The 12728-nt window shown below is 39.1% G+C and overlaps 1 protein-coding gene across 1 annotated transcript in view; it reads right to left on the reverse strand.

Annotated features, from left to right (window-relative positions):
• LOC126160490 (inter-alpha-trypsin inhibitor heavy chain H4-like) overlaps window positions 1-12728 on the reverse strand; it is a 216823-nt gene that overhangs the window by 27016 nt on the left and 177079 nt on the right. Inside the window, exons 10-12 of the mRNA XM_049916911.1 lie at window positions 8883-9100; window positions 6131-6317; window positions 543-624 (exon numbers count right to left, since the gene is read on the reverse strand). Of these exons, the coding sequence (XP_049772868.1) occupies window positions 543-624; window positions 6131-6317; window positions 8883-9100 (487 nt within the window). The remainder of the gene's footprint in view (window positions 1-542; window positions 625-6130; window positions 6318-8882; window positions 9101-12728) is intronic.

Here is a 12728-nt window from a genome sequence, read left to right on the forward strand (position 1 = left end):
CTGGCAGGTGGAAATACTTTGAAAGAGTAGCTTAGTACCATTTCAATGTAAATCCTTTACAGAATAAATAAATGAAAACTAAATACTATAATTCAAAAAGTTAACAATAGTTTGAAAAAGAACTGAGAAAATTAGAAGGGATTTTGTGGTTTAGCGAAAAAGAATCATCAAAATGGCTCAAAAAAGTAAATAAAAGTTGAGAAACAACCTGCCGAGAGATGTAACTGACCTACATTGCAATTGTAAAGATCAAGAAAACTCTTTAAATGAGTAGTAGTACAGCAAACTGATGAGATCTAAAAGTCTTTCTGTAAATTAAAACAAGGTGGAGGTTATGATTACAGTTCTTTATAATGAAAAGGTAGCCTAATAAATTAATAAATGGTAAATGAACAATGAGAGAGAGAGAGAGAGAGAGAGAGAGAGAGAGAGAGAGAGAGAGAGAGAGAGAGAGAGAGAGAAAGAGAGAGAGGTACCATTACTTGTCAGCTCTAAAAGAAACTATATTTATTATGTCCTCAACTTGTTCAAACATTACTTACCAGGCTGCACACTTTCCGACACATTGGATGTTTGATTTGGTTTCACTACTACCAGAGACGTCAGTTTAGTGACGAATGAATACTGCAAGAAACAAAACAAACAAATTTTTAACTTGGTGCTAAAATTTTAAGGAACACAATTGCACATCCTCTTTCAGTTTACCTATTTACTCAGTCAGGTTTATGAATGAAAATTGTGATAGGGGCTGACAGAAACTTCACTGGTAGTTATGAGATGAATGAAAGTAGCAGTAACGAAATATTTATTTGTCATTGAAATTTGAATTTTCAGTAAAATATAATTTATCTTTGGAAAAACTAAGTTTTGCCATATATTTTGTGTATGTGAAAACAGGCTGTCAGAGTTTCAAATTAGTGTATGTAACTCAAATTTCTATAACCATGAAAATGTTGTCAGATTTTCTACATTTCATCCATTTTTAAACTGATGAAGAAGCTAAAACTTAGCTTATAAAAATGAAAATTGGACAGTGTCTTCCTTCAAAGAATGCTTGGAATGTATGGTATTAATTAGTTTATGATTTTAATACATCAGAACAAAGATGTAGTTATGAAGAAGCATGACAGCAGATTGAATAGTCAGGTAGGTCACAGGTTCATTGTTACTTACTCCAAAAGAATGGCGCAAATGGCTCTGAGCACTATGGGACTTAACATCTATGGTCATCAGTCCCCTAGAACTTAGAACTACTTAAACCTAACTAACCTAAGGACGTCACACAACACCCAGTCATCACGAGGCAGAGAAAATCCCTGACCCTGCCGGGAATCGAACCCGAGAACCCGGGTGTGGGAAGCAAGAATGCTACCGCACGACCACGAGCTGCGGACACTCCAAAAGAAAAGTGAAGGGAAAGTAGGTATGAGTTACTGGAGTGAGTCATTCAGATGTTCCCAAGAGAATATACATTTGTATCACCTATTGCTTTATCTGATTTCTTATTTTCCTAAGGTTCTACATCTACATCTACATCTACGTGACCACTCTGCAATTCACATTTAAGTGCTTGGCAGAGGATTCATCGAACCACAATCATACTATCTCTCTACCATTCCACTCCCGAACGGCGCGCAGGAAAAATGAACACCTAAACCTTTCTGTTCGAGCTCTGATTTCTCTTATTTTATTTTGATGATCATCCCTTCCTACGTAGGTTGGGCTCAACAAAATATTTTCGCATTCGGAAGAGAAAGTTGGTGACTGAAATTTCGTAAATAGATCTCGCCGCGACGCAAAACGTCTTTGCTTTAATGACTTCAATCCGAACTCACGTATCATATCTGCCACACTCTCTCCCCTATTACGTGATAATACAAAATGAGCTCCCCTTTTTTGCACCCTTTCGATGTCCTCCGTCAATCCCACCTGGTAAGGATCCCACACCGCGCAGCAATATTCTAACAGAGGACGAACGAGTGTCTCTTTAGTGGGCTTGTTGCATCTTCTAAGTGTCCTGCCAATGAAACACAACCTTTGGCTCGCCTTCCCCACAATATTATCTATGTGGTCTCTCCAACTGAAGTTGTTTGTAATTATAACACCCAGGTACTTAGTTGAATTGACAGCCTTGAGAATTGTACTATTTATCGAGTGATCGAATTCCAATGGATTTTTTTTTGGAACTCATGTGGATCACCTCACACTTTTCGTTATTTAGCGTCAAGTGCCACCTGCCACACCATAGAGCAATCTATTCTAAATCGCTTTGCAACTGATACTGGTCTTCGAATGACCTTACTAGACGGTAAATTACAGCATCATCTGCGAACAACCTAAGAGAACTGTTCAGATTGTCACCCAGGTCATTTATACTGGGTGTTACAAAAAGGTACGGCCAAACTTTCAGGAAACATTCCTCACACACAAATAAAGAAAAGATGTTATGTGAACATGTGTCCAGAAATGCTTAATTTCCATGTTAGAGCTCAGTTTCATCAGTATGTACTTTACTTCCTCAATTCACTGCCAGTTGGCCCAATTGAAGGAAGGTAATGTTGACTTCGGTGCTTGTGTTGACATGCGACTCATTGCTCTACAGTACTAGCATCAAGCACATCAGTACGTAGCATCAACATTCATCATGAATGTGGTTTAGCAGTCAGTGCAATGTTTATACAAATGTGGAGTTGGCAGATGCCCATTTATTTGATGTATGGATTATCATGGGGCAATAGCCGTGGCACGGTACGTTTGTGTTGAGACAGATTTCAAGAACGAAGGTGTCCCGACAGGAAGACGTTCGAAGCAATTGATCAGCGGCTTAGGGAGCACGGAACATTCCAGCCTTGACTCGCGACTGGGGAAGACCTAGAACGACGACGACACCTGCAATGGACGAGGCAATTCTTCGTGCAGTTGACGATAACCCTAATTTCAGCGTCAGAGAAGTTGCTGCTGTACAAGGTAACGTTGACCACGTCACTATATGAAGAGTGCTATGGGAGAACCAGTTGTTTCTGTACCATGTACAGCGTGTGCAGGTACTATCAGCAGCTGATTGGCCTCCACGGGTACGCTTCTGCGAATGGTTCATCCAACAATGTGTCAATCCTCATTTCAGTGCAAATGTTCTCTTTACGAATGAGGCTTCATTTCAACATGATCAGATTGTAAATTTTCACAATCAACATGTGTGGGCTGACGAGAATCCGCACGCAATTGTGCAATCACATCATCAACACAGATTTTCTGTGAACGTTTGGGCAGGAATTGTTGGTGATGTCTTGATTGGGCCCCATGTTCTTCCACCTACACTCAATGGAGCACGTTATCAGGATTTCATACGGGATACTCTACCTGTGCTGCTACAACATGTGCCTTTACAAGTACGACACAACATGTGGTTCATGCACGATGGAGCTCCTGCACATTTCAGTCGAAGTGTTCATACGCTTCTCAACAACAGATTTGGTGACCGATGGGTTGGTAGAGGCAGCCCAATTCCATGGCCTCCACGCTCTCCTGACCTCAACCCTCTTGACTTTCATTTATGGGGGCATTTGAAAGCTCTTGTCTACGCAACCCCAGTACCAAATGTAGAGACTCTTCGTGCTCGTATTGTGGATGGCTGTGATGCAATACGCCATTATCCAGGGCTGCATCAGCACATCAGGGATTCCATGCGACAGAGGGTGGATGCATGTATTCTCGCTAACGGAGGACATTTTGAACATTTCCTGTAACAAAGTGTTTGAAGTCACACTGGTACGTTCTGTTGCTGTGTGTTTCCATTCCATGATTAATGTGATTTGAAGAGAAGTAATAAAATGAGCTCTAACATGGAAAGTAAGTGTTTCCGGACACATGTCCACATAACATATTTTCTTTCTTTGTGTGTGAGGAATATTTCCTGAAAGTTTGGCCATACCTTTTTGTAACACCCTGTATAGATCAGGAACAGCAGAGGTCCCAGGACACTTCCCTGGGGAACACCTGATATCACTTCAGTTTTATTCGATGATTTTCCGTCTATTACTACAATCTGCGACCTTCCTGACAGGAAATCACGAATCCAGTCGCACAACTGAGAGGATACCCCATAGGCCCACAGCTTGATTAGAAGTTGCTTGTGAGGAACGGTGTCAAAAGCTTTCTGGAAGTCTAGAAATACGGAATCAACTTGAGATCCCCTGTCGATAGCGGCTGTGTTGCACAAGAACGATGTTTTCTGAAACCATGCTGATTACGTATCAATAGATCATTCCCTTCGAGGTGATTCATAATGTTTGAGTACAGTATATGCTCCAAAACCCTACTGCAAACCGACGTCAATGATATAGGTCTGTAGTTCGATGGATTACTCCTACTACCCTTCTTAAACACTGGTGCGACCTGGGCAATTTTCCAGTCTGTAGGTACAGATCTGTCGATGAGCGAGCAGTTGTATACGATTGCTAAGTAGGGAACTATTGTATCAGCGTAATCTGAAAGGAACCTAATCGGTATACAATCTGGACCTGAAGACTTGCCCGTATCAAGCGAATTGAGTTGCTTCGCAACCCCTAAGGTATCTACTTCTAAGAAACTCATGCTAGCAGCTGTTCGTGTTTCAAATTCTGGAATATTCCATTCATCTTCCCTGGTGAAGGAATTTCGGATAACTGCATTCAATAACTCCGCTTTAGCGGCACAGTCGTCGGTAACAGTACCATCGGCACTGCGCAGCGAAGGTATTGACTGCATCTTGCCGCTTGTGTACTTTACATACGACCAGAATTTCTTCTGATTTTCTACCAAATTTCGAGACAATGTTTCGTTGTGGAACCTATTAAAGGCATCTCGCATTGAAGTCCATGCCAAATTTCGTGTGTCTGTAAATGTTAGCCAATCTTCGGAATATCGTGTTCTGGCAGAAGATTTCCTGCATTTTGTCACCTCAGCTACACCTTTCCCCTCTCTTCCATATAATTACATGCTGTTTCCTCAGAAACTTCCTTCTGTGTCATAAGCCTTCAACTTCCATTTACAACTAAAATATTTTCCTTTTGCACCAGATATTAGTTCCATAAAGCCCCCTGCAAGGACCTACAAAATCTGGCCATGAATAATAATGATTTTTAGTCTTTAACAACAATCAGCAGCATTGAGAAATGAGGGAAATAACAAAGAACCTTTCCTTACTCTGGCAGTGATGAAAAGGTCAAAAAGAGTGAGAAGGGCTGGGAAGGGGGGGGGGGGGGGGGGGGGGGTGACAAGATGCAAACAAGCAAGGTTCGTCATAGTTACAGTCTGTTGTTCAGGTCTTCAGTCAAAAGACTGGTTTTGGTGCAACTCTCTGTGCTACTCTATTCTGTGCAAGCCTCTCCATCTCCTAGTAACTACTGCAACCTACGTCCTTATGAATCTGCTTACCTTATTTATCTCTTGGTCTCCCTCTACGATTTTTACACTCCATGCTTCCCTCCAGTACTAGTGATCCCTTGATGTCTCAGAATGCATTCTACCAACAGGTCCCTTCTTCTAGTTAGGTTGTACCACAAATTTCTTTTTTCTCCAATTCTGTTCAGTACGTCCTCATTAGTTATTTGATCTAACTGTCTAATCTTCAGCGGCACCACATATCGAAAGCTTCTATTCTCTTTTTGTCTAAAACTGTTTGTCATGTATGTTTCACTTCAATACATGGCTACAGTCACAAATACTTTCAGAAAGGGCTTCCTCACACTTAAATTATACTCAATGTTAACAAATTTCTCTTCTTCAGAAACGCTTTTCTTGCCATTGCCAGTCTACACTTCATATCCTCCCTACTTTGGCCATCATCAGTTATTTTGCTTCCCTAATAGCAAAACTCGTCTACTATTCTGTCTCATTTCTTAATCTAATTTTCTCAGCATCACCGATTTAATGTGACTACATTCCATTATCCTTGTTTTGCTCTGCTGATGCTCATCTTACATTTTCCTTTCCACACTCCGTCCATTCCATTCAACTGCTCTTCCAAGCTCTTTGCTGCCTCTAATAGAATTAAAATGTCATCGGCAAACCTCAAAGTTTTTATTTCTTCCCCCTGGACTCCTACTCACCAACCATAAAACAAAACTGCTGTACTATCCATAACACACACCTGTAGAGACAGTTTGAGTGCCTCGGCCTTGGCTGCTGCTGTGGCATTGTCCAACTTCTTGTCATCATGGTCTGGTGCCTGCCATGGGTATACAGGTGTCTCATCCAGGGCCCCAGCCACAGCAACCTTCTCAAGCAGCTGTTGCACTGTTAGGAAAGCCCATAGACGTTCCAGAGAAGGGGCATGCCTGTAAAGGAGCATTTATTGCCGTATGTCACATTTCACCATAGTTGAACACAATTGAGAAAATATTTAAAATATCTAATGCAACAAAGTTCCTAGGAATTTAATCTTTAGTCAGAATATGGGAAAAAAGCCAGTTAGCAGCACCTGACTGTACCTAAAATCTATTAGTTTAACCCATGAGACTCATACCGTTTCCTGCTCTCTGTAACAGCTACATATTCCTAAAGCAAAATATGAATATGAAGAATCTAGTGAAATAATAGGCTATATGTTGAAATCCCATCTGTTTCATTAACAGCAAACTACAAAGTTTGGCATGAGTCTGCTGAAAGCACTGACATCAAACTGACAATGAAATCATATAGTATACACTCAAATAACATGTGTTGGGTTTAGAGCAAACAATAAGGTGGAGCAACAGTCTTCTAGGGATGCTACAATCAAATGGGTTTCATATTAAAACATAAATTTTACAGATGTGACACTCCGCTGCAGTCAAAGGAGCATCAATTCGGTCATTTGAAAATCCCATTCCTCATATTTCTGATAACTCACTATGTCATGGAACTTATCTATAGCCTTCACTGTACAATCATTTAAAAAGGGCTATGACTGCCTGTGTCCTAATGCTTGCCTCACAAAGTGCAAAGCATAATCGTATTTTCCTGTGCCAAGATGCCATCAGTAGTTGCACTTCCATCCAATCTGGCTGAAAAGTGACTGTCTAAAGGAGGCTGTTTCACATGATATGGTCCACACAAAGTTTACAATTAAAACCCTTCAATAGCACTTCGATGTTGAATCACCTACAGTTTATGGCCAGATTTATTATGATTATTAGAGTGAGAAAACATAACAGCTGTTTGAAATCCACCTACTTTGTCCAAGTCCTTTGACAGCAGTCAGTATCAGTAGCATCTCTAATGTTAAAAATTGCAGGAATTAAAAGACCTATAGGCAGTTTATCAAAATTGTGTCAAATGATGCAGGCAAAAAGCAGAATTTGTAGCTATAATTATAAATAAAAATGTTCCAAAGGCGAATACTCAAGGGGAAGATGAAATTTTAAGCTTCAGTGGGCTTAAGTAACAATAGAATGCTTTTAATTCTTCATGCTTTCCTGGCGATCTGTTGACATCTTGGATATTCAAGAATCCAGCCTGATGTTCCCGTCGTTCTCGCACAATATTTCAACAGCATGCCTCGCTATCTTCTTCAGGTGCTACCTGGGACTGACAGCGAGGCACGCTGTTTTAATATCGTGCGAGAACAACGCGAATATCCGGCTGGATCCCTGAATATCCAAGATGTCAATAGAATGCTTGCCTAATAAATATTTTGACTGATAATGACTGGAGGTATTCTTGCTGTCCAGAAAGCTAGTGAGATGAAAATTAAATCTGGCATTGTCTTGATCTGGAATCACTTCTCTCACAGTAACAACAGACTGTGGGAATGTGCAACATGAAAATTTGATTCATTGTAAAACTATGTTAACATCTTATTTGTATGTGATATTGTCATCTGTTACTTGTGCTGCCTTAACAGCATTCACAAATGAGTGAATAAACCAGGGAAAAAAATCTTTGTAGTGAGACTTACAAGTAGACTGGAACTGCCTGATTCAGTCCCAGCCATGAGCATTTTCAACTTTTCACAGTGTAATGAATAGTCTATTAAACTGATATACATGTAGCCATTTTCACTTCAGAATCAGAAGTTGCTATGATCATTAACAGTTAGAGTAGTGGATTACCTCATTACATAAATAATCAGTGGTAAAGCATATAAATAAAGCTCAAAGCAATATGATTAAAACCAGTTAAACAGCCATACAGACTATCAGTTATGACAGCATCTGTACAGTATCGTGACTGAATAGAAGGATAAACTGAATGATGAAACGTTTGGGAATTTAATTACTATCTTACAGAGCTGTTCAGATACTTAGTTTTAGGTTACATGGATCATTTGCATGATAAATTGTAGTGATATCGACAACACAGCCACTCTATTAGCAATCAATATCTGGAGTGTTCTGCTCCGAAACTGGTTGTGCTTATAAATAAAGCACTTACAGTGAAGCGGACTTATCTTCATAATGACATATCCAGGTTGTGGCTGCCCTGACTACCAAGTCTGTTACATACTCTGATGAAGTTTCCAAACAGCACTAAATTTTATATGGACTTGAAATGTGTGACAATTTGGTATGTTGCAGCATTTTACATGTTAGTTTCATTACTCTCTTTTCTTTTTGGTGTTTCATCCACATTTTGCAATATTACTCTCTTAATTAGCAAATTATTTTGTCTGCGCTTTTCTTCGTGACAGAACCTTACTTCTGAAACTACTCTAATACTGAAATTAATCTGTTACATGTGAAACCAAACCCATTTTAATTAAATAATGAATCATGGAACTTCATGTCGTATAATGGTAGTGAAAAACTATTTTTTTTTCCTAAATGATGGTCATAATATTGAAACAAAAGGTTTCTAAACATCATTCTGCTTGTTTACTTATAATATGGTTGTCAGGAACTTACAAATTATGTAGTCAGTACCTCTTTGATCCTGGTGAATCATCAGGGTGAGGCTCAGGAACTAGCCACAGAGGACGCAGCTTGTGAAAGTGTGCCTCTCCTGCAGCTCCATCTCCTGAGACAGATACTTCAGTCAACTGTTTTTCATCATTTGCGGAAGCCAGGCGCCCTGCTACCACCAATTCTGACCCTCTAAATAATGCAGGGAAGTGATCACGAGTTGTTGAGTTCTCCTCTATCTGTAAGGAAGTACAAAATAAAGTAATTACAAGCAAATAAAAACCAAGATAGGTAATAAAAATAGTTTCACAGCATTAATCCATACTAAAAGTATGCTGGATAGTTTTAGCATGCATAATTTTAATGGCTGGCAATTTATCCTGAGAGTTACTGGACCCTAAATAAGAGACATCTTTCCATTTCATCTCATGCTGTAACTCTCCCTTGACCCAGGGTCCTGGATGCCTTTTCCAAACTTTACCCCTTTTCATAAACCTTCCCTGTCCTTTTCCTTCATCTCTCTTCCTTTCCCTTCACCCCTTCTGACAGAAGGAGCCACTGACTGAAAGCTTGCACATTTTAATACCTTTTATATATGTGTTCTCCTGTCACTGCCTGGTGAGTAGATCCAATTGCATTATGTTTTCAAAAATTTGATTATTTTCATAAATATTAATGATGATAGCTAAAATACAAGATAAATCAGAGTTCAATGTATTTATTACATGTTCTGCATCCTAATTTTAACAGTGATTCCAGCACGATTCATTTGTTCATTAATTGTAGAATCCTGATTGTTAGAAACACATACAAATACTGCACTTTCATTCTTCTTTTACTGCTATAGCACATTTATGTCCCATTAACTGAAAAAGAAATTGAGGTACGCAGGACAGGTAAGAAAGTGAGCTGATTCTAGGTTGTCAAGGGATGTTCTTTGTTAGTGCCCATAAAATTATAATGGAAGAAGGGTAGATGACATTAGAAAACTTGCAGCAGCAACGTGGTTGCAAGTAGTTGAAGAGTGTAATCCCTGGAAAGATCTAAAGAAGTCTTCATAGAGTATTGCATCTAAAATGGCTTACAATTTTAGTTTAATGTTATCACTGATAATGTTTAACCTCCACTGTTACACATATTTGTCTGTTGGTATACAATGGAATTTTCTTAAACGCTATGAAAATGAAACAACATACATGTTGGAAGCTCCAACCAGCTATACCACACACAATGCTAAACATTTATTTTTACAAATACTGATATTCTTGTAACCCCATAAAATGTATTAATGGACTATGTGGAACAGTTGACAAATTTCATTACATCTGTGTCTGGCGAGGGCTGGCTGATCATGTGAGATCATATAGTTGGCCGATTTATGCCTAAGTGGCCATGAGCAATTGTGGCCACGAGCACACTTATTCTCTGTGAGTCAGCTCATGTTGTATTCTGATCTAATTGATGCTTCCCTGGATGCAACCACTTTATTTATGAACTCTGCCTGATAATGAAGCAGACTATTCTTACTGCTGTGCAAGCTGTTGATGCCTGTGTATAAGCTTGCTACAGTGAAGTAAAGCTTTGGTGCCAGCAGCCTGATACACTTATTCAGCCAACTAACTACAGTGGTTCCCACCATCTTCTTTCCATATTATCATACTTGTCTTATCCTAGACTGACCTGCATCTTGTTTAACCTGCATGCACAGTGATTAATTGTGCAAATTCTTTAATTTTCCTATATCCCAGAGCAATTATTGTATTTCATTATGAACTTATTGATTTTTGTTTCATACTGCAGCGTGCTTTCACAAGTGTTGTAAATAACTGATGGGACAAAAGAGTGAATCACAAAAAATACTGTTTTATAGTCCAAAATGTTGCATTATGCATTACCGTACTTAAAATCGTTGTGTGAAATTACCAGTCATGGAGACTCACTCAGTTGGGACTGGTATGATTAAATATGCAGATAGCTAAACAGAACTGGCAGACTTTGAGAAAAAATATGATTTATGTTAGGGAGGGTTATAAACATGTACGAAGAGAATGACCCAAACACAAATATATTATAAAACATGAAGGTTTGACAAAGCATCACTAAGACTGGAATGGAGAAAGAAATTGATAGTGTCCTTTCAAAATGAATCATCCCAATATTTACCTTACGTGATTTGTGAAAATCACAGGAAATCTATGTTTGCATGTCCTGAAAGCTTATCATGAACAGCCATCACCCAAATAGACGTATAGTTTCTTCACCCTTGCAACGTCACTTGGTATCAATACTAGAGTATGGATGGTACAGTGCATGAATTTTTGGGGACACAAGCAGACTAGAAAAAGAAATAAAACACAGTGGTTGTTAATGGTAGATGGTCACCCCACGTACTACACTGGAACAGGGCAGAAGCAGAGCCAAGAGGCCAAATTAAAGTACTGTATAGAAACAAATACATATGACAGGAGACACTTATGGAATTTGGGTATCACTCTTGGCACTTACACACACAATTTGCCTGGATTATTCCTAGTGCAGCATTTTAGTCACAGCTGTCCTCAGATCAAAATAAAAACAGAAGCATAGATATAATGTGTTGCATCAACAACAGAACTGAACTTTAAAGCTATTTAAATGTATATACAATCTATATTTTGGTCTGATGATAGCTATGGCCAAAACGCACCATATGGAATAAGCATACTGTGATCTAGACAAAACCTGTTAGTAAGTGCTCAGGATTTACTTCTTGCAGTATCAGACACTGAAAGGAAGTTAGGTATTTCACATTTGTCTAGCATCAACACACACAGCTTTTTCTTATTTGTTTTTGTACATTGCCAAATCATTAGTTGCTAATAATGTCTTTATATTAGCCGGAAACCATTCTCCGCACTTTCCTAGACTCTGCAGCAAACAAACTATGGACGAGACGATTAATATCATCTGTCCCACAATTGCATGTGTATGATTTAGTCAGTTCTAAATAAGGATGTGTTGTTTAAGCCACTGAATCAGTAAAGACCACCAAAAGAATAAATAAAAAGTAATTGTTCATAGGCTAAGTAATGTACAGCTGGTACTCTCTAAGAAAGCTCTTAGTGAGATGGCCCATTAGAGTGCCTGAATTGACAGAAATATTAATATCTTGACCAGTATTTAATACTTTTAACTGCAAGGATAAGTGTTTATGTTAAAGCACTACTCCTGGATGGGAGGTGTGCTGGTCGAAGATCTAATCTGCCTGATGGATTAACAATGAGGGTCACTGTGCTGGCCAGCCTGAGTGTCACTTTTAGGTGGTTTCCCCACATCTCACTAATTGAATGCCAATCTAGTACCAAATTGCTATCTCAGTCACACAATTTCCAAACACTTAGAAAACTTTTGTCCACCTTCACATTAATAACATTGCATGCAGGCATCTGGGGTACACATATTCTCCCCCACGTGAAAGGGGGGGGGGGGGGGGGGTAATAGAGCGGTGACAGGGAGGGTATTTGGCCACCCCTGAAACTAACATAATCATGCTGACTGTGCCAATGCAGAACAAAGGCATAATAAAAAGAAGAAGGAATATTAAACGTTTCTCAGGTGCTAAGAGACGACACAGTGTTTTAAGTATCTAACATGTCCATAAATAAAATGATTTGTGTTGCGAAAGAACCAGAGCTCCAATCCGTTATAGAAAGCACTTAAGCTCAAATAGTTATAGGTACAGAAAGCTGGCTAAAGTCGGAAATAAGTTCAGCCGAAATTTTTTCAAACGATCTAATAGTTTTCAGAAAGGATAGATTAAATACAGTTGGTGATGGAGTATTTATTGCTAGCAGAAGTAGTTTACCTTGTAGTGAAATTGAAGTAGAT

The sequence above is a fragment of the Schistocerca cancellata genome, chromosome 2 (assembly GCF_023864275.1).
Source record: "Schistocerca cancellata isolate TAMUIC-IGC-003103 chromosome 2, iqSchCanc2.1, whole genome shotgun sequence".
NCBI lineage: Eukaryota > Metazoa > Arthropoda > Insecta > Orthoptera > Acrididae > Schistocerca > Schistocerca cancellata.